Source organism: Eupeodes corollae, chromosome 1 (genome assembly GCF_945859685.1).
Source record: "Eupeodes corollae chromosome 1, idEupCoro1.1, whole genome shotgun sequence".
NCBI lineage: Eukaryota > Metazoa > Arthropoda > Insecta > Diptera > Syrphidae > Eupeodes > Eupeodes corollae.
The window spans coordinates 52,525,915-52,549,237 of NC_079147.1; the positions used below are offsets into that span (position 1 = coordinate 52,525,915).

Sequence of the window (23,323 nt, forward strand, 5' to 3'; positions counted from 1 at the left end):
ACTAGACATTATTAAGTATTTTTATTTTAATGTTTTTATACTAGAAATACATTATTTTAAATAATTTGTTTTTCTTAAATTAAAAAATGGTATATATCACTTTCATAAAAAGAAGTCATAGTATAATTTTCATTCATATAAACGTTTAGATTTTTAAGAGAAGCATGCGTTAGTTTACATCGCATACTTTTTTACATAGTTTACTTTTACTCTACAAATCGGAAAAAATGTGTGCCACTTGTGCTGATCGCAATAAAAAGAACAAATAACAAAATAAAACTCTTTTTTTTTTTGTTTAAGTTTAGTTGACCAGAAACTAACATACTTAGAGACAGACTATACTTTTTATGGCTTGGAATCAATGTATCTTCTTTTAGATCTAGAAGTAGTATGTTAGTTAATTTTCTTTTTATTATTTTGATGATGGTGATGATGATTGGCAACTCCATTTGACTTTCTATTGGTCGTTTCATTTTCGGAAGGCATTTCTGGTTCAATTAATTCGATAGCACAACGTCTTGGAAACCATCCTCGTATGGCACCTGTGCGTTTTGATTCATTGTCAAGTTCTTCGACGACACGTTCTCCGAACAACCAATGACGGCGGAAACGAGTAACTTTGATTATATCTCCAGGAAGCAGTTTGATTCTTGGTTCGTCGGTGAACGGCGGGGACAAACACACTCGAAATCCTTGTGAAAAGAGAGGAACATAACTTCCGGTGGCTGGACGAATGGCTCTGAATGTTTTGGTTCTCGCACGTTTCTCTTGTTTTTGACACAATTGTTCTCTCTGAAAGTAGACAATTTTATTTAAAAGAAAACCTTTCGAACTCTTGCGGGTTCTATTCTTTTCATACCGTAAGAGTGTACTGATCGCAGGACTCCACAACGGGCCAATCAATACCATCGCCTACAGGTTGACAAAGCAAATTAAGGACCTGTTTGATGTTTTCCTTGGCACCCAAGTCATAAGGGTATACAAATTCGTCGTCTTCCGCGTTCTGACTTCTTCGATAGAAAGCTTTTTCCACAATCCAACTCTCAATACCAGTTTGATTGGTTACAATAGATTTTAACTTTAAACCAAAATAAATTAATAGGGATTTGAATCTTCAAAATAAAAAACCGAACTTACTTGGAAGTACAATAACATTCCTAAGGCGATCACAACTCCAATGGCTAAGCCTAAGCTGAAGATACACATTACAATGCTTATCAGGCCAAACTGTACGGTAGCCAGATGATGGAGGCCGTTGGTTAAATAATAATATCGATGGATGCCACGGTAAAATGAACAGATGAGCAAGATTGAAGCATGAAAACTACCTAAAATTGAGAAGGCAAGGAAATATGTGAAATGGGCATGATTTGCCCAACCAACACAATTGTTTATCCACGGACAATGATGATCCATTTTCATTACACAACGGTTACCTTTTGGAATGAGAAATAAATTACATAATATTATTAGTTGAAATTTGCTTGGTTACACTTTATTTATTATTCTTACACTTTTTACAATGATGAGCTCTAGGTGCTTTGAATCCTTCACAAACTTTACAATATTGAAGGTGTTGTTCATCTTTTGGATTCTGGAAAGATTTCATTTTTAATTTATAATTAGTCATTTGAAGCCTTAGTTTTTAGTATAACAAAAGTCTGCTATTGTTTTAAGATTATTGGCAGAGGTAAACTTTATTTTATTCCAAGTGTTACACAGTAGTCAAATATGTATTGCTTTCTTTATAAGGTTCTTAGTTAAGTCTATTCGAAAATTTGTGTTGCACGATTGGACAGCAGGATATAAATTCATATTAAAAAAGAGTGAGTCAAGACTTAAAGTTAAATCAATTGCACAATTTTATTGAACAATACTATGATTCAGCCTTTGATAAATGAAACCATGAAGAATTAAGCAGTGCGGAGATTGTTGATAATGAGATGTCAACAATTTGAATTTCAAAAATAGAATTGATTTTTATTGAATTTTGAAACATTATTTATACCAAAAGTTGGTTTGTATTCGATAAACAAAAGCAATAAATTATAAAATAATTGTTATTGTGATTGCAAATTCTAAGTCAGAAGTTATTATTTAAAAACTAATTGAAGAGGACACAAGAGTTCACAGGTTTTTGTCTCAAAAACCCAACTCTGTCCACTAACTTCAACTCTCACCTCCCGCGGAGAACAGCTGGTGACTAGTATTTTAACTGTAGATTGAGCTCCGACCCCAGTTCAAAGTTGTTGGGGGTAGCAAATGAGAGAAGGGGGAGAAGTGTTTTCAATAAGGCACCTACCTGAACTACTTAGTGAACACCTTTTAGAGCTACTATGACATTTTCGGAGCGCAAACTTGCAAGGAGATAGTAGTACCCGTTGCATGATGGTTAGTTCGATGGACTGTCATGCGAGAGGTCTTGGGTTCGATCCCGGCCAATTTATTTATTTAGACTTGCAACGAGCAGTTATGCTGGCTCTTGCCTTTGGAATTAAATTAAGGACCTGGTCGTAAAGGTTAAAGGTGTTACGTCAGCGTGATTTCCTGACCATGTAAAGAGAACCCAGTTGCGAAACACCAACAAGCCTTGGATACGGACGAATTTACTGTTGATAATCCACGCAAATGTTAGGTCCCTTAATAGACCACGTGCAGCCGAAGAATTAGCGGAGGTCATAATGCTAAATTCGACAACATTTGCCTAATATAAGCACACACCCCCACATAAAAGAAGTATAACAACACGAAGGATTTGTTCTTCGAGCTCTTGGACAAAGCATATGAGCAGTTTCCTAGCTACGATATTAAAATTGTGCTGGGCGAATTGAATGCCAAGCTAGGAAAGGAAGACATCTTCAGTGGAATAATCAGGAATAACATCCTGCACGACAACATTTCCGATAACGGATTCAGGCTCATTGGTTTTGCTCCGAGGCGCAACTTCATTGTAGCCAATACGCGTGTTCCACATATTAACAGCCTTAAAGGAACTTGGAGTTCTCTAGACAATCTACTGTCAACCAAATTGACCATATTGCGATCGACGCTAGACACGCTTCTAGCAACATGGATCTTAAAATTTTTCGAGGAGCTAACATTGACTTGGACCACTACTTCGTTATAGCCAAAATAACACATCGGGCAAAAGAGATGAGTGGAACACCAACTTCAACGTCGAAGATTTTAAGAGGTTCAAAAGCAGAATTAAAGTCCCAAAGTTCTATGAGCAGGTAAACGAAATTCACAAGTAAATAAACCTCGAATCGAAGGCTGCAATGACGAAAGTGGAAACATCATATTAGTACTGCAGCAAATACTAAGGATTTTGCAGACTGTATAATGGCGACGACGCGACGAACCGAATTCCGCTGTCAGGCAGTATTTTCAAAAAAAAAATGTGTTTTTTAAAGCTAGACAAAAATTCATAAAACTAGCCTAATTATCCATAACTTACAACTAACTTACTGGTCTCAAACGGACACTCTAAGTTAAACTATAACACTTAATACTTCAATTGAATTTTATTTATTTTTGTATTTATTAGAAAATTTGAAAAAAACTAATATCAATATCATTTTATATTTTTACTTAAAATAAGGTCTTTAATATAAAACTTAAAGCTAACTTTAACTACATATTCTACCTAAAAACTAATTAAAACTAGAAAAACCACAGGAACAAATCTAACTCTCTAATATTTTGTTTTGTATTTTTTTTGTGCCACCATGCCTATTCTACTTAATACTAAACCCTAAAACTATAAAACAAGTATGTAAGCCGGCAAAGGCTTAAACCCCATCCCGACAACCTACTAGTTGGTACCCGACGCCTTAAACGTTATTTTGGATCTTCTACCAATCGATCTGTTTATTAAATACATAGTTTCCTGCAGCGCTATTAGGCTGAAGAAATAAAAAAGCTGGTTGTCAAAACCTTATGGTCACAGCAACACAACGAAATTGATTCCTTCAGCCAAAATCACCTACTTTGAGCCTTAGTAAGGGTTTTAAGGTTATTTTCCCATCCAGAGAAGATTGGGAGAATGACATCGTGTCGATAGGTTTCGACACAACCATCTTTACTGACGGCTCAAAGATGGAGTGCGGAGTTGGTTCTGGGATCTTTTCTGAGTCCCTAAATGTAGCCAAATCCTTAAGGCTTCCTGACTTTGCTAGCGTTTTTCAGGCTGAACTGCTGGCAATAAGGGAGGCATGTAAGATACTTAAACAAAGCCCAAACCACAACCGAAATGCAGTTATCTTTACAGACAGTCAGGCAGCTGTCAAAGCCATTAACTCGGCCACATTCTCATCTAAATTGGTCCAGCAATGTCGCAACGAGCTTGCGAGCTTGAATATTAACCTCGGTGTCACCCTGATCTGGGTTCCGGGCCATAGTGGTATCGTGGGAAATGAACGGGCTGACGAGTTAGCCAGTGTTAAGCCAGGCAAGGTTCGGCCTTTCATAGCTCACTTGCGGAAATGGTTAACATTCTTCTTGGTGCTATGAAGGGTAAAATCTTTTCTATCTACCAAACTGAATCAAACCGAAGGTGGAGCAATTTACCCAACTGCATTATATCTAGGAAGATATGACCCACCCGTACAAACGATCTTCTATGCAGGCCAAGGCAAGGATTGTTGCGGTTTGTACCGGACATTGGCCTATAGGAGTTCATGCAGAGAAGTTGGGTATCTCCTTTTGCCGTAGTTGTAGTGGCCAACAAGAAAGTGAAACGACAATCCATTTCCTCTGCAAATGTCCTGCTTTGGCAAACACTAGAATGAAATACTTTGGAAAAGCATTCTTTTACGAACTTGATGAGCTATCTGAGACAAAGATTAGAGACCTAATCTTTTTTCTCAATGCGACAAAATTGCTTTAACATAATCGCTATGAAGCTTCTCTATAAATCTTTCCCTTTCTATCACAGGCTAAACGAGGTTTTGGTATCAAAACGGCGCACTGCGGCGCTAATTGGATCTCAGGCTAGGTTGCCTTGAGATCGTCATTTCTACCTACCTACCTACTATAAAGTGCCGATTGAAGCCACCAAAACTGATTCTCCTGTTTCACCCTATCAGTTCGGTCCCGTTCGGACACAGCCCTACTGAACCGAAAGAGCTCTGTTCCGCCTTGTGCCATAACGTCCCGATTGTACAGGAGTCGCCTATCAGACCGCATCTCTATCTAAAAAGAGGAATGCGGTGGAATGAAGACGCTCAAGCGTGCACTTTCAAAATACTCGTCGTTCGGATAGAACGCCCCGAAAATTAAACCGTCGAAGACATAGCTTATTACGAAATTGTCAATTCTGTTGATTCAAGCCCCGTTGTATAGGACCTCGGCTGTTCGATATAAGCCGGTACAGCGTCGTAAACACTGCCGCTCGAACAGCCGAAACTTCTCAATCTGGGAAGGGGCAACGTTGAACCACACAGGACAACCATAAACGATCATCGGCCGTATGAAGGCCGATTTCATCAGAGCGAAGGCTCCTCTGGCCCTAGTCAGAGCAGCATTTATATGTCTGTCGAAATATAAATACTCATCTAACCATATACCGAGGTATTTCACTACACTTTTGCTCGCTAATGGCTGCCCGTGAAGATCAACGATGACCACCTTGCGCCAATTCTTGCACGTATCCCCCGTGGCCCTAACCAACAGAGTCCGGAACATAATTGTCTTCGACTTCTGGACATTTATTTTCGGTTTCCAGTCGTCGCAATATCGCTGAATCTAGTCGAAATCACACTGCAATAGAATTCTAATAAACTCAACCTTTCGGGCCGTTCTTTACGCTTTGTTAGACTACCTATCAGACCGCTGGTTTAAATGCTGAAGAGAATCGGCGAATTCACAGCTCCCTGTCGATGACCATTTTTAACAAAAAAAAAAATGTCTACGTATTCAGTTGAAGCAAAGTGTATTATTGAAAAGTGAATGGGGTGTTTTTTTAGAAATTCTTCTTAGTGCCTAATAATGTATACTCTACAACTCTATGTCTTTTCAATTCACTAATGTTTTTGTGTGTATTAAATAAATTAGGCGGGGCAACAGTCCGTTCAGAACTAGGACCTAGTGACTTACAAATCTCAACCATTCAAAAAATATCCGCTATTGCTTACATCGATTTCAAGTTTGGAAACCTTTAAAAACTCAAAAAGTTATGCGTCTGCTATAACGATACGATAAAAGTGACTATTTTAGACTTTTAAGTGTCATTGGCTGATTTATCTTTTTAATTGATTGCGTTACCATACGCTGTTGGTTGACCTTTTAAGAATAAAATCAATCGAATTGCAAATACTACAAACTTTCACGTCACCAGAAAAACAGTAATTTAAAGTTTTAGTCTAAGGACGAAATTTATTTTTAGAAGGAAAATTGACGGACTGGAAAAGCTAATAAATAAAGTTTGCTATTACCATTATTGATAAATGTAACTCTGTTTTGAAACACTAATGGATTCAAATTTTAAAATTCAATTTTCAAGGAAAATGTAAAAAGCTACAAACATTTTAAAGCAAATAAATTATTCCCATTTAGAGATTGTTAGTTCTTTTTTATAAGTCTATTCGAAAATGCATGTGGCACGATTGGAATGTGGGCTATACATTCATTTCAATAAAGGGTGTTTAAACATTAACACACGATAATAGTGGTGAATCTATCCTAGGTTAAGGTTAGGTTCGAGTGGATGCGGATACAGAATCCACACACTTAGGCCAAAAGAAAAGGTCCATTGTGATATCACATGAATCTAGAGAATTACTTCTTACTAGTGGAACCATTTTGAGCTTTTTATAAAGCGAAGAAGATATGTGATATCCTTTTTAGCTAGTTCACGAGGATTATCAAAAGAGTAGTCTCCCAGATGAAGTTTGCGTCTTAGTGAAAGAGCAGGGCAAGTGCCGAGAAGGTTAGAGATTGTTTCCTCTTCTTCCCTATCCATACAGCTCCTGCAGAAGTTATTTGAGGCTTCACCAAGTCGAATTACGTGTCTGCCTATAAAACAGTGTCCCGTAAGGACACCTATTAGGGAGCTAATATGAAACCTGCTCTGAGATATCAAGTCATTAGAGTGCTTTAGGTCCAGTAAAAGCCATATGAGTTTTGTGGATGTGCAGGTTGGTAAATTGTGCCACCTAGAGTTTGTTATCGCAAAAGCTGTTTCTTTTAGCAGAAGTTTACATCTAGCTATCGATACAGCTACCTTCTTACTTATAACCGTCATATAGGTATGACGGTTCCACATTTAGCGAGTTCAGCGGCTCTAAAATTTCCTGTGATGTCTTTGTGGCCCGGCACATGTTAAATTGCTGCGCCATCTCCATAAGAGACGATCGACAATCAAGGCCCGTTTGAGATTTGGTTGAGACACCGCCAAGACATTTAATAGCAGCCTAACTGTCAGAGAAAATGGGGGTATCAGAAGTTGATATCACGTTTTCTCTCAGCCAAGAGAGAACCTCTTTGATCGCTAAAATTTCCGCTTGGAAGACGCTACAATGATTAGGGAGGCGGAATGAGATGCTTAGATTAAGTTTTTCTGAGTACCCACCACTACAAACTCCCTCATTTATCTTGGATCCATCTGTATAAAAATGAATTTTTTTCATCATCATCCAGGAGTTTTTTGCCTTCTCATTCATCTCTGGATGGAATGGGTACTTGGAAGATTTTTCCAAATAGGGGTTTAGGAATAGTGTAGTCTATGTACTTTGGTATAGAACCAAAGAGGTTCAAAATGATGGAGTGCCCCACATTATTGTTGGCCCATTGGGATGAGGCGTTGAGTCTTATAGCTGTACTCACTGCCACTTGTTTGCTGAAGATGTCGAGGGCTGTCAGATGGAGGAGAGTGTGTGTGGTTCTCCATTCCCCGCTTATGCAGAGACATGCAGTGCGTTGGATTCTGCTGAGTTTGTCGTAGTATGTGACTTTCTCCAGTGCAGTCCACTATACTGCAATCCCGTACATAAGTATTGGTCGGATGACCGATTTGTAAAGGGTTAGGTGTAAAGGTTATGTGAGGTTGAAAAACCCTTTTACTTCCTATGGCTTTCTTGCAAGTGAAAAGAGCTACTGTAGTTTTTTTAACTCTTTCCTGAATATTAGGTTATCAATTGAATTTTTTGTCCAATATCAGACCAAGATATTAGGCTTCATTGGTAAAAATTAGTGCTACACCTTTTATTGAAGGAGGTACAATTACTGGGATCTTTTATTTCCGTGCAAAAAGGACTAGGTCTGTTTTTTGAGGATTAATACTAAGTCCGCAGTTATCAGCCCATCTAGTGAGCATATTGAGTGCATTTTGGAGGAGGTATCTCAGTGTATTAGGATGTTCCCCTGTGACAGCGATAGCAACATCATCGGCATACGCAACCACTCTGTAGCCTTCCCTCTCAATATTATTATATTAGTAGTTGGTTAACCACTATGTTCCACAGCAGAGGGGACAGAACACCACCTTGCGGAGTGCCTCTACTGACAGACCTTTTTGTGCAAAAATCTCCCAAACTAGAGTTGATGATCCTGCTTTTTAACATTAGATTAATCAACTCACAAAGTGAGTATGCGATGTTTAGGGTCGTCATAGAAGAAGTGATCGCGGATGTGTCAACGTTGTTGAATCCAGGAAGACAACCATATTATATTCCTTTTGCTCTAGGGAGCATTTGATAGTTCTTACCAGAGTGTGCAAGGCTGTGTCTACCGATTTCCCTTTGCAGTAAGCGTGCTGAGACATCGATAGTCTCTTATCAATGCTATTGCTAATCCATTCTTACCTAAATACAATTAAGATTGTTGTATAAAAATAAAAAAAATGCACTTTTAAATTTTCAACTTGAGCGATGAGGCACACTTTTACCTCAATGGGTTGTTTAAAAAGCAAAACTCTTGCATTTCGGAAAAATGAAAGTCTACTAATGATTGATTTCGGTTCGTTCTTTTTTTAGTTGGTTTATGAGCTAACGGCCGGTGTCATTGGGCGTACTTGTTTGAAATGGTATTCGCTATCGGGAAATGATAACTGACATTTTGTGACCAGTAATTGAGGATACGAAGCTGGACGATAAGTGATTTCAGCTGGACGGTGAACCTTGTCACACACCCAACTTTAAAATTGCTCTTTTGAGCGAGAAATTAACGTTGTCGGCTTTTATTAGTTAACTACAACGACTGACAGATGTAACAGACTGACATTGATCTACGAGATTCGCCATGTAAGATTCGCCATGTAAGTAAGTAATTCATTCTTCTTAGTTCTTTGTTGCACAACCATTGTTTTTTATGATCTACGTGGCACCGAGTCCACTAAAACCTGAAACCTCTCGACTGGTATTGCGTTCCACGAATCACGCACTGCTTTCCACAATTTTTTCGAATTCTAGGATTTTGCTTTATGAACTGCGTTCTTAACATCCCCCCACAAATTTGAGATGAGGTTAAGGTCGGGGGATTGAGCGGGCAACTCCATAACAGATAACTTCTTCTGCGCAAACCATGGTTTTGTATTTTTTGACGTATGCTTTGGGTCATAGTCTTCTTAATATACCCAAACCAACGAAATTTTCTCTTCAGCATAGGGTAACATAGCCTCCTCGACAATTTCCACATACTCGGTTGCATCCCTTATACCCCCCATGGGACTATTTATCCCATGGGGGGTAAAAGGGATGCAACCTATTTAGCCCGACCCCGTAATATGAAAAGCAAGCACATATCATTATTTTTCCTCCACAATGGAGGATAGTATGCTGCATTTTAGGGTCTTCTCACATATTCTCGTTGACCCTTTGACACAAAAAGGTTTGCTTTCATCGCTTCACAGAAAATCCCTCCATTTCTCTTTTGTCCAATCTCTATGCGCTTTAGCAAACTCCATTCTCTTTGCCACATGCATTTTCGTCAAGAATGGTACCTTGCGTGGACTTCGGGCTGGCAACTTCGCTTATAAAAGACGTCTTCGTATTGTGACAAAGCTAACAGACAGTTGAAGCCCATTTCTTATTTTCCTAGAGCCTATGGTAGGGCTCTCTTTTGCTAACTGAACAATTTTTCTATCAGTTCTTTCAGTAGTCACCCTTTTTGGGCGTCACGTTTTCCGTTTATTTTGCCATTTTAAGGGGTTACTGACCATATTTGCTGAGCAGCCTAGGATGTCTTGAATATTTTGGTAGGTTGTTCCCTCAAAACGCAGTTTTCGAATTTCATCCAGAGAGAGAAATGGTTTTTTTCCAAAGGTTGCATTTCTGTATGCACAAATAACGAGACATGTACTCATGAAGTGGAAGCAATCCTCTTTTGCTTTCAAATCACAGCGTGCAAAACTGATTAAAACTGCCGTTGTATGGTGATCCGTTAAGGCTTAGGACTTCACTTCTTGTTTTAAATATTAAGGATATTTGACTGTAATTCAGTGAATCATTAAAGTAGTTTGAGTTGTGAGTAAAGAATCCTGCTTTGTGATTTTCGAGCTGACTGCATAAGAGCATCGCGTTCCAAATTTTCATAGCTCTGTGTTGTAAAATTAACAAACAAAAAAAAACAAAAAAAGATTTTAAATAATAATGGATAGGTAGCCGGGCGGCCGTGCACGAGCGGATACCTAATTCTTATTGGAAACAATTATAAATGTCAAATTACAAAAAGGGTTTGTTTGTTAATCTTACTCCCGACAGCAAAACCAGTGCTGTCACCCAGTAGCTCAGTTTGGGGTGGGTTTGGCAAAAGGTAGATTTTACTAATCGAACTCGAATAATAAAATCGATATGAATTAGCAAATTAATAAACATACTACACAGGGGCGTAGCAAAAAATAATGAAAATGGGCACCAGGAAGTATTATAGTACTTACCATAACCAATCAAGAAAAATAATAAAAAAAAGAGCGGACATTTTCTTCCCAATTAAAATAAAATTTAAGATACATTTTTTTTCACCTAAAAAGGTTAACGTTTTTTATTTTATATCTGGGAAACCTTTATAAATATAGGGGAAAACCCAGAATATTTTTCAAAAAAAATGTGTACAACTTAAATTGATACAAAGAACAAAAAAAAAATAAAAGAGAACAATGGGTTGTGCCAGAAAGGACACAAAAAAAAGTCACATTGGGAAAGTTCCTGAAGAACAAAGAATTTTACGGTCGACCGAAAGTCTATCGGGTTAAATTTGTTTGGCTCTTTATAGCCAACCACAAATTACAAGCAAATATAAAAAGCACAAAACTCACTTAACAAAAAAATATACTTAGCTTCCTTGGTTTAAGAAAATCGATCCTGCATCTTCCTTATCCTCTCTTTTCAATAACGCCTTCCTCACAAATTTAATGTTTTTATATCAATTTTTACTCTTATCATCACCCAACACGAATTTTCTTCTTTTCTTTTTCTTTTCTCAAAATTTGTTCACCACTTTTCTCTTTTCACAATCTCACTCTCCTTATCTTCTCTAAAAAGTGCCATACTTCCCTTATCCAAGAGGCCACGACAAGTATGCCATCCTACTCTGACCTTTTGTTATGATCTGGGTTTCTCTTTTGGTCTAACTGCGACACCCGGCTTTTTCGCTGGGTTGCATGCCGATTTCCAAAACCAGCCAAACATTTGTGGTCTCTTTCACCTTGGTGATTTGAACACCAAACTTGGCTTAATGGAAGAGTTCAGTTTTTATCCGTCGAATCCAATTGGTCTAAAAAGTAAACGAACAATTTTTGAGAGTTCGCAAATAAAATCCACCAGCCCAAACCGGCCTAGTTTAATAACTTGAGGAAAGTGTATTAGGAACTTTGGCATTTTTCAACCAAGATTGAGAGGCAGAATCCGATAATTCGCAATTTAGACCCTAAACCCTTAGACTTCCGTGCAGACAAATTTAGAGGAAGGAAAAAACACATCGTAAGGTGACCTTACTTAGTATTCCGACACTTAAGGCTGGGCATTAAGCCATATTAATTTTAGGGTGGTGTGCAAATTAAATGATACATACTATCCGTTGAACATTGGTAAATTCTTCATGTTTTTCTAGTTGTGTGGGCCACCTGTCACACACTCAATAAGGAAGTTTTCGTGACTCATCTGTCAAACAATTGTGTATTTACTATTTTGTGACCGTCCGTCACAAATTTTGAAAGTAAATGAAAATGTGTACCTTCTGTCACACAACTCCGCATTACCACTAAAACCTATTTTGTTTTCTTTTCCAAAATACAGTAACAGCAGGACACTGACTGATGGAAAGCAGGATTCTACTGAACTCTTCAAATATCGACATCCACAAGTCCTCGTCTCATAGCTCATTCGTTTTGTTAGTCGGTCTTCATGATGGGATAAACTTAAAAATGTAGTCTGCTTGCAATTTAAGCGTGCTAGTAAATATTTTTGGAAGGCCTGTTTCCAGATACAAGTCATAGTTAGGTGTTTTTAGGGGTAAATGAAAAAGTTTCAAGAAAACACCTGTGAAACTTTTCTATGTCGTCGTATTCGTTGATTCCCCATACCTGGGCAGTGAGCAGCATATAGCAAAGCGAACTTTTTATAACAGCATCAAATATCTCGTATTTCGCAGATATTACTATTAGCTGTTTCTTTTTTTATAATAAGCACACACTCAAGAGGATATTACTACCCTTATTATGCAGAGGCACAGAGTGAGCATTAGAAAGAGGAGAGAGGGTTTTAAAGGAGATGTCGGTGCACATTGGTTTTGAATTCCTGAATATGGCAATGACTAGGAAAGACAGAGTGTGGTAAGGCGTTCCACAATCGCGTAGTACGGCTAAAGCACAAATCTCTGTATTTGACAGTACGGTCGAAGTTGAGCTCGAGGGTATACTGATAAACATTCTTAAAAGCGCGAGTGTTACGGTTGAACTATTTAAGGGGAAATAGCAACTGGCTATTTCACTAGAGCATAAGCGTTAAAATAACGGTAAAAAAGGGTCAGACAAGAGACCTTACGACGATGTTCAAGCGAAGTAAATGAACTTATGATGATATTATCATCTATCAATTTGAATGCTCTACGTTCAATACTATCCAAGAGGCTAAAGTAAGTGGCATGAGCACCAACCCAGAGATGGGAAGTATATGTATTCAAGCTTTGAACATACGTAAGTCTTGTAGATCAGAAGGGGTGAAATATTTCTTGCATAAGGATACCCAAACACCTTTCGGCATTTTGGGCGACATCGCGTATGTGATCATTCCACAAGAGATGGTTAGTGACACACATACCGAGAATATCGAGGTGTTCAGTCTCATTGATGCAAGTGCCATCCATTGATAATGGCAATTGGGGTATATCTCGCTTTAACGGTGCAAGACAGCATTGGGTTTTCGAAGCATTAAATTCCACGCGGTTTTTTAATCCCCTTTGAACCATTCTGTTTAGGTCGAATTTAATGAGCTTGTCATATTTTGTCGATGCAGTTCCACATCCGAAGAAGAGGGATGTGAGTCTGAAAACGAATATAAAAAGCTAAGAGTACTATCGTCAGCGAAACAATGTATTGGACTAATTGTTGCAGGCAGGAGATCATTTATAAAAATGAGAAAGAGTGTTGGAGATAAAACAGAGCCCTGGGGCACACCAGCATTTATTTTATAGTATTCAGACTTGAATCCATTCAATGCTACTTGTATTGCACGATCCGAACGGTAATTACTAATCCAATGAAGCTGGGATTCATGAAAACCGAAGGCACTCATTTTCGATAAGAGAGCCTGATGCCAAACCCTATCAAATGCTTTTGAAATATCAAGTGCAATAATCTTACTTTCTCCAATTGGTCCCCTGTTCGGTGAGATGAACCAGTGGACATATTGCTTCGAAAGCCGTACTGCCAGGCATTAAGAAGATTTCGATCTTCAAGATATTTCTTGAGTTGATATTTAATCAGCGTTTCCATGACCTTGGAAAGAAGGGACGTAAGTGCAATCGGTCGGTAATTAGAGGGAGAGGAAGATTCGCCTTTTTTTGGGGATGGGCTGGACAAAGGAGTAGGACAGATGAAAAAGCTTACGCAGTGGTTTTTCTAGCGGACCAGCGGATTTATGTGTGTTTAGAACTCTTAGGACTCTTGCCACAGTACGAGTGCGAAAAGATTGGTCCTATAGAATCACTAACTCGCTCAAGTACGGGCGGGGTCATAACACTCACTGGAAACGTAGAATTGGCGGCGAACTGCCTAGCAGAGATTAGCTTTATCTAAAGAGCTAACAAAAGGAAAACGAACTTTGTAAAATCTTAGCTTTGGCATTAATGTGATTTTTAAAACCTATTGTTTTATTAAAAATCACTCCCAGGTACTTGTACTTGTACTCATTAGTAATCTGTAGGGGGTTTTTATTAAAGTGCCAATTGATTTATATACATTAATGAAGAGTCCCCATTTATCTCAATAATCAGCTAGGCTATTTATCATTAGTTGGAGATTTTCAGGAGACTCAGAAAGTAATACCAGATCATTAGCATATAAAAGAACATTTAGTTTCAATTCAGCAATTTGGAGACCTCCAGGTAGATAAGCTTCTACATTATTAATAAAAAGTGCAAATAGAAGAGCACTTAAAAGACATCCTTGTTTTCGTCATGTAAATAAAAATCATAACGTTGCCACTCTATAAATTTTTTGATTGGACCACCCTTTAGTTTGAATTTAAATCAATTAAAATTCATAAATTTTTGTTTACCTTTTAAAACTCTTAAATGAATAACACTTGAACCTCTAACAGCAAAAACCATAAAGTATTACAAATAAAATGTATGCAAAATTGAATAAACACGTTCTATTCTTGGTAACTTGGTAATTAAATCAACTAGAGTCCAATTTACATTAAACTGCAATAGCAACACATTCACCATCATTCATAGGCCAGCATGCAAAAGACGTCGTCGGTCGCTCGTTTAAAGATTTTTCAAAAATGCATGCAATATTTTCTTCAAGTGACCTTACATGTTTTTATTTTGACATAATTGAATAATAGCCAGTCCTCAAAAAAAAGTCACCTTATAAACTTTATGACTTGCTAACTCTACAACAAGCAGTTGGAGGTTTATTCCTTGCCCTGATTATAATCAAATTAAGTCTCGTGGTTTAGACTTTAATTCCATCTTTTTGTTTTTCTTTGATGTTCTTTTAGTTTAAGTTCATTGTTTTTATGGGTCTGTTTTGTTTTTTACTTTATTTTTGGCTGTAGGAATATTTGATTGCCTCAATAGAACCACAACTATAACTACAACAAAACGGCAGGTGGTTTTCATATTAATTCTCAAAAGATTTTACTTTACTGATAGAGTCATTAGCTTCCGGCGGCGCTTGTTTCAAAACGGACATGGATACTATCGAAGTTTAGCAAATAGACATAACAATCAGACATGCAAAGATTTGTATAAAAGCGTTTGATTAATTCGGTCAGTTTGAGTGTGAGAGAGTGTTAAAGTTGCGTGTGGTAAGTTAAGAGAAATGTTGAATTGAGAATCATTGAACTTTTTGTACTATAGACAACTTATTTACATATTATAGGAACTTCCAACGTATTATGTATGTGCACATGGCATGACTTTGCATTCAAAACCGAACCAATGAGTTTTGTAATAGGGTGTTTGTGGTTCTGTTGTGATGAATGGAATGGTATAGTTTTTCATTGTCAATCGCATGATAAAAAGAAATCGTTACTTAAAATGGTTTTTATCTACGGATAAATGATTTTTGTTACATTTTGCATGAACCCATTAAGTTAGATAACATTTCAGACAAAGGTTTAAAGCTTTAAGACTGATTAATTTTGAAAAATTAGTATTGACATATCTTCGCATCTATCTTTGTAGAGTGCATAAATTTTCACTTAAGATTTTTGCAATTGTGTTAGTTTTAAACTTGGGCCAACGAACGGCAAGAGTCGAATTGCACGTATGTTAGAAGGTTTAGTGTAGATATAAATGGCTCGAACTTGAGTCAACATTATAACACAATCCAGTAATAATACACCAAAATTATTCATAGCTGACTGACCCAGAAGAAGTGGTTCTTTCCTGTAGAAGTTGCATGAAGGTTGGTTGAAATCATCAGGAATTAATGTGAAGTTTTGAAATTCTAGTCTCTGGTTTATTTATATTTTGTTTAATATTTTCTGCGCACTCGTAGGGATATGAATATTGAATACCCTTATAATAAAAAACCGCAGAGTAAGCAATTAGAATGGAGGACAGGATTAGAAAGAAGATACTGATGCACATCAGTTTTAAATGTCTCCACATATGAGCGGGAAATATTGAACTTGGTAAAGCATTCCACATTCGTCAAGTGCGACTAAAAAAAAATAATCTTTGTATTTGACAGTACGTCGGAAATTTGTAACGAACCCACTTGAGTGTAAACCTCTCCTTTCCTTACTACCATTACAACCTCGGGATACAGGCTCCCGGGGCTGATCCTGGCAGCAGAAACGAGAGGGTGTCCAGGCCACGGTAGCTTTAACTCCCCGTCGACGAGCTAGTTCACGCGTATGCAAGAATGCCAAGCTAACGTGGCCTGGACACCCTCTCCTTTCTGCTGCGGAATCAAAAGTAACCTGATGGGTATTCCCAGAAGAACGAATATAACGGTTGAACTTTTTGAGGGGAGGAAGGCAACTGTTTTTTCACTATAATATTGCTTAGTAATACAATAATGAAGGACATAAAACCTTGCGACGCAGCCGAAAGACAAAAGATACAGTTAGACAACGGTCACCTATCATTTATAAGCTCTCTTTTGAATACTGTTGAAGAGACTGAAGTGGGTTATTGAAGCACTTGCCCAGATATGGCAATTGTAGTCAAGTCTCGAACGGATATAGGTTTTAAAAATTATACCCAAATTAGAAAAGGTAAACAAAATTCTTGCGTTGGTGGAGAAAATTTAAACACTTAGCAGCGTTTTTTGCGACTTCAATTATGTGTTCACTCCACAAGAAATGATTTGTGATGCACATACCTGACCTAGAACTGAAAGCTGTTCAGTCTTCTCGATACAAGTACCACCCATAGATAGTGGCATTGGGGTAGAGCTTTTGTGACAGTAGATAGCATTGAGTTCTCGAAGCATTAAATTCTACACGGTTTTTGATTCCCCATTGGACAATGCTGTCCAAATCGCTGCTATTGGAAGTTCACAACCTAAGGACAAGGATGAGAATTTTAAGAATTAATATGAAAAGCTGAGCGTATTGCCATAAGCGAAACAATAAATTGGATTACAATTTTCAGCCAATAAATCACTTATAAAAATAAGGAAAAATGTTGGAGACAAAACACAGCCCTGGGGCACACCAGCCGTTATTTCGTGGATATCAGATTTGAACCCGTCCAGTACTAATTGAATTAAACGGTCCAAACGGTAGTCTTTAACCCAACAAAGAAGAGATTTATCAATACCAAACTTGATGCCAAACTTCATTAAATGGCTTTGAAATATCAATACAAGGTTCTCTTTCACATTCACAACACTTCGAAAAAGCGTTTTCAATATTTCACAGCGTAATTCAAACGTAAATGAACGCAATTCATTATAACTAATGCAAAGTCCGCCTTTTACTTGCTAAAGTGATATACTTAAAAAGCATTTTTATGCGTAGAGACTTAGTAGATTGGGCTGTACCCCTATTTTTATTTTCATATTGAATAATGTTTTTATATACATATTGATTTTTTCTCTCTCATTTTGGCTTTAAAATTATTTACGTCATTCCACCTTAAAAAACGAGAAAAAACCGAAACATAGATAAATTTCCTGCCAAGTGTCAAAAAGGTAAACAAATGGACCTACTATAACTAAAAAAAAAATTAGGTGGCGCATAAGTCCGTAGAGAACCAGGGCCTAGTGACTTACAACTCTCAACCATTCCTGTGTGCGCGTAATTGCAGGGATGAAGGGGATGAGAAAGCACTTTTTCATGACAAGAATTACTCTTGGAGAATTTGTCAATTCCTCGCAAGAGGCAGTACCCATAAATAAAACTTTAGGTGGCACAGGCAGGGATCGAACCCAAGACCTCTCGCATGACAGTCCAAAGAACTAACCATTATGCCACGGGTACTACAAATGGACCTATTGGAATTAGAAAAAAATGTGTAGTACTGACTTCATGTTAAGTCAACCTACAAAATAATAACAGGAACCTTCGCCTAAAACCCATATTTTTTTAAGGATGCACTCTGGCGTATACTTACTTTCGTTATTTTGTTACAATTTTGTAATTTTTATTTTTTACATTGCATACACGAATGGGCAAAGCAACATCTGTCTAACCAATAATAAAATTTACATAAGAATGTTCCGTGCATTCTGTTGTTGTTTTTTTATATTTGTGCAGGAATATCTATTACAAAGAAATTCAGGTTATGTGACCCAATTTCGTATAATTATAATCAGAACTTCTGTCGAAATTTTTCATTTACTTTAGGAATTTTATTTTTTTACTCGTAGAACAAAGTAAATTTCTGTGTTCTACATTTGAATTTTTGTGGTTTTTGAGTGATTTGAATTCGACTAGATTAAAGTTGGTGTCAATTGAATTCTAAAAGAGGAAATCTTTTACAAACAGTAGGAGTTTCACTCAAAGGAAATCTTAATTTGTATATGTAATGCATTTGATTCGTGGGAAGTTGCAGCTTTCAATTTGCATTTGCAAGGGAACGGACAAAGCATCTGAAATGATTTTTTAGCACACACCAAATGTTTTGTCCTTCGCGTCTTTGATAACCTTTCAAAACACATTCAAAAACTATGATTCGGCACAGGAGTCTTTCTCAAATAACTATCTGCAGCTAGCTGTCTTTGACATGGAAAAAAGATCAAATAAAAACATAAGACATTACACAAATTATGACAGTTAACATACACAAAGTTTGCGTACTATAATACATTTAGAAAAAAGACGTTTAGCTCACAAATGATAAGTTATGCATTTTTCCGATATAAATATGTCAATGAATCCATTTATAACCTCTTTTTTATCGTTCTAAAAAAGAGGTTGTAAAAATTAAAGGATATCCAACAAAATATTAACATCTAAAGTATTAAAATTATATTCATTGCATAATGACTTTATTTTAGTATGTTTGCTACACTGAATCTTTATAAATTGTTTAATTGAATACTATCCAAGGTTTATCCTTTTAATATTTCATCGTAAACTTTTATTGATAAATTAAATTGTTTATTGACTGATGCTGTTTTGATTTCACTTGAAGTGATTTCGAAAAATATTCGAAGTTATGAAGTTAATTTTCAATTTAGATTTCGTTTTCATTTCACTGGGTTTTGGAAACCCAGCTGATATATTAATGGTTTACTGATACACTGCGACCTGGAGATTTATTGTGCTCCCTAAGAAACTCGGTGATAACACTCATTTTATTGTATGTGCTCCTAATAAGTTCTATGAGGCAATGCACTAGTACATGTGTCTCTAGTGAATGAATACCATTTAACCAATATATTTCTGATGTCTCCTCGTGCTCATTGCAACCGAAGTAGTATTGGTTTCTAACCCCAGAATACTGAGGTATCTGTTCAGCTTGCAGGCTTCCTACAATTTGTTATAATTTGTACACTATTTCTAATTAATGTGGTACAAGAAAGATATCGATTATAGTTGTAATTCCCAGGAAGTGGGTTAATCTGTCTTAGTCTAGGGAGTTCATTTAATTTTATTCTTAATCACACTTCCTTCTATACCGCCATTTGACTAAACACCGGGCCAAATGTTTAAAATTAAAAGCGATCCTTAAAATATTAAGATACATTTTTTAAATAGGGGTATTTATTTGTTGAATTAAATAATATAAATAAAATAAATAATACAATCAAATCACTGATGTATCACATTTTATTCATAATTCATTAAGATTGAAACACTAAATAAAAATAAACATAATTAACTTAAAATAAAACCATATTTTAGGATATAATGAGTTATCACAATTTATCTAAATTCCATTGGTAAGATCTGGTTTAGGAAACAAATTTCCACAGTTAATCGAATTGCCCTGAATATAATCTCTAAAATACATTATAGAGTAAATAACTTCATATGATAACCTTTTTACGAGTAGATTATCAGTTTTATCGAGGGATGAAAAAAACCCGATCAGCAGATCCCTGCTGTGTGGGAGTATAAATAAGTTTATTGCAACAGAAGAAATATTTTGAAATAAATAATCACCAGCAAAATTTTTAGTTTCGCTCATCTGACCCCACCATTTAAAAGAGATCTTCTATATTGATTTCTTCTAAGCAGTTTTGTAGCTCTTCATCCATTTTATTTTCAGTGCAACTAAATAAGTTTGGAAATTTTACTAACACAGTTGTCAAATGATCAGGAACCAATCTAAAATTGTTACTTTTTTGCTCAAAGTAATATACATCTAATATACTTTTTAACAGTTTGCAAAGTTCTGTATAATAGTTTTGAACTGACTTTAAAAAACTTTCTTTCCCGTTTTCATTTAAATGTTTGAGCGGTACATTAAACCCAAATCCGTAATATATCTCAACAAGAGGTTTTAAACAGAACTGTTTGAATTCGACGTCACTAATATTACTTAAAGTTTGTAAGTAATCAGCTTTCAAAGTTTTTCAAAATAAGTTTATATTTTTTGGTGACTTCACTCAAAGTTTTTATTTAAATCAGTTATTATCTTTAAAATATAATTAGGGAAATAAAAATATATTTTGTACAATGGGTTTTTCAAATTGTTTAAATGCTTATATATGTCAAAACTTCAAAAACAAAGATTTGGCAAAGGGCCAAAATATAAAACAGCGATCGGGCACTTCGTGGCAATGCTGTCTGGTTCTCAATGAAGTAGAACATTATTAAACTCTTTTACTCATGTAGCTTAGTGCTTTTTATACGACTTTGTTATCGGGTATGAGGCAATATTTTGGTTACTATATTTTCTTTCCATATTTCCTTCTACGCATTTTCCTTTAATTTTTACTTCAACCTGGAAGAGACTAGTCGAATGTCATATCGGTTTATCTAGAGTTTGGTTCTAGGCCCTTTCTTGGAATGTTTCGCAGGTTTATTCAAAGGGACTGACACATCGGAATTTGTGAGAGTAATAGATTTGTTAAGAGTTTTAACATTTTCTTTTTCATATCTCAACTGTCATTCTTTACTATACCGTCTCCTGTACAATTGCCATTCTGCAAATGTGTTTTACATAAGGAACTTTCTTCTAATGTTGATAAGCAAGTTTTATATAAGAAGTAGGGCTTAGTTAAGTGCATCTCTCTCTTTTTCTGACTGCTCTTAATGCATCCTTTTATCACCTTTAAATTTATTGGGTTGAATCATAATCCTTCCACTGCACGTGGCCTTAGCTGTGGCAACTATGGAATGTTTAGACTTTACCTTTTATCAAAACGTCTGTTAGTCTGTTTTTGTCTGTTAAGTCCTTTTCTACATCCCATCTCCAAAACACCAGATCTCCAAAATGAATCGCAGACAACGATTAAAGAAGGCCTGTAGCTAACTCAAGGTGTTGACAGAGCATTTCCATGTTTCAAATGCATAATACACGAAAGATTTAACGTTAGATTCGGAGAGTTTCAAATTCAGACGTAGCGATATTTTGAAGTACTGAAGTAAGTACGTACGTTATGTTGTGTACACTTGACTTATTTAGAATAAAAAAGCGGAAGCTACGAAACTAGTTTTCATCCCAAACTCAATTTTTTTATATTATTAAAACATTAATTATTAAAACGAATTTTAACTGCCAAATTTATATTTTATCAAGATTTACCTAAAATTATACTTCAAAAAAAAGGGAGAAAAATAAACGTAATAATACTGCACGCCTCTTTCCCCAATAACCCCCACGCACGCACGCACCCAATCATGCAAATTTGTATTAATTTCACGGACAATAAGCCGAACAACAAGTCAACTAGTCACCCAAAGTGATTATAATACAAACAACCGCCGCCGACCACGATAGCTATCTCAATTAAACATAAACGACTTACAACAGCAGCAACAACAAGAACCGACGAAACGAAAAACAAAAAAGAACTTACCTTTGGTCGCCAACCCTTGGGTAGAAAACCAGGTCCATGGAGAGTGGCCATAGCATAGTTAAATGTGGCTATCGACGACAACAGCAAGAATACCGTCTGATTCAGCAAACCTCCAAGACTCCCATTTGGTGGCCACCACATCGAGTTCATGTACAGTGTCATGAAAGTAATGCATTTGATTATGCCTATTAAGTTAGAAAAAAACAAAAAAAGAAGTTTTATTAATATATAACATAAGCTTTTCTATGGAGGAATTGATTAAGCGAATGTCTGCCGAAATTTGTATTTAAAGAAAAAAGGAAACGGGCTAAAGACAGGACAGGCATTGGACTCATTGTGCACGCAATGCCTTCGCCTTGTTGGTATTCCCAAATTTATACTCTCGTTTGGCTTTAACTGGGTTTGGGTTGAGGAGAAGTGGGCGTGGGCATGATTGAACTAAAACTACACACCCGTCTCCCAATCCCAGTCCCAGTCTGTCTGTAAGTTTAAGTTGCTTTAATAAAGCCGACAAAGAGATGTCTTTTGAAATTAATAAGAACATAGATTCAGCAATTGATTTTATCTTATCTCTGATAGATTCGTTGTTTGTTTATAATTAAAAAAGTGTATAATGGTGATAGAGAAGACTTACTCAGAGCGATTATTGGTCCCCAGTGGAGGAAGCGGCGAAATGCTTTTAGCTTTTCGTTCATACTTAATGAGAGCATTCGAGTTGGTTAATTATATTTTAATTAATTGTGTTTCTTTTTTTAAGCCGGATAAATAAACTCAATAATGCACCTTGCCATATTCACCTGCCGAAAATAACTGGACTCGGACTGGACATCACGGAATACAAGAACAACTTTGAAGAACGCAGTGTAAATGGAGAAATTCGATGACGGCAAATGTCAAAATGACAGTATTCATAAAAAAGCGATGTGCTTGTGCAATATGGATGAAAAACAAACGAATTGATCTGGTACAGTATATCTGAAAAATAACGAATATTGTTACAGGAGCGATTTTTGTGTTCGAATTTTAAATAAAACAGATATTTTTCTTTAAAAAAGAATTAGAGAATTATGATTGTTTTGATGATCTAACCTAAATTTAAACTTCTTGGTCGAAATTAAAATCTACATAGCTAAAAATAAAAATACATCACTTTCTTATGTCTTCTAATTAATTCGATGCTACGAATTACAATTTACCTTAATTTATTGGATAATTATGACTCCTAAGGTAAAA

General features: G+C 36.4%; 1 protein-coding gene across 1 annotated transcript; it reads right to left on the bottom strand.

The window, feature by feature from the left end:
* Positions 1–22,927, bottom strand: LOC129941810 (palmitoyltransferase ZDHHC6). Its single transcript, XM_056050539.1, has 6 exons — positions 22,725–22,927; positions 22,091–22,275; positions 1,513–1,594; positions 1,138–1,436; positions 860–1,078; positions 1–792 (listed from the first exon to the last, which is right to left on the bottom strand). The coding sequence occupies exons 1-6, from the start codon at positions 22,798–22,800 to the stop codon at positions 394–396; spliced, it is 1,260 nt and encodes a 419-aa protein (XP_055906514.1). The 5' UTR covers positions 22,801–22,927; the 3' UTR covers positions 1–393.
* Between the last annotated feature and the right edge of the window lie 396 nt (positions 22,928–23,323).

Excerpts from the sequence above, each read along its gene's own strand:
- LOC129941810 (XM_056050539.1), bottom strand. The coding sequence starts at position 22,800 with ATGCTCTCATTAAGTATGAACGAAAAGCTAAAAGCATTTCGCCGCTTC. Across the intron at positions 1,079-1,137 it reads GAATGTTATTGTACTTCCAA|TTAAAATCTATTGTAACCAA; the intron begins GTAAGTTCGGTT and ends TTTGGTTTAAAG. Across the intron at positions 793-859 it reads GCGATCAGTACACTCTTACG|AGAGAACAATTGTGTCAAAA; the intron begins GTATGAAAAGAA and ends GTCTACTTTCAG.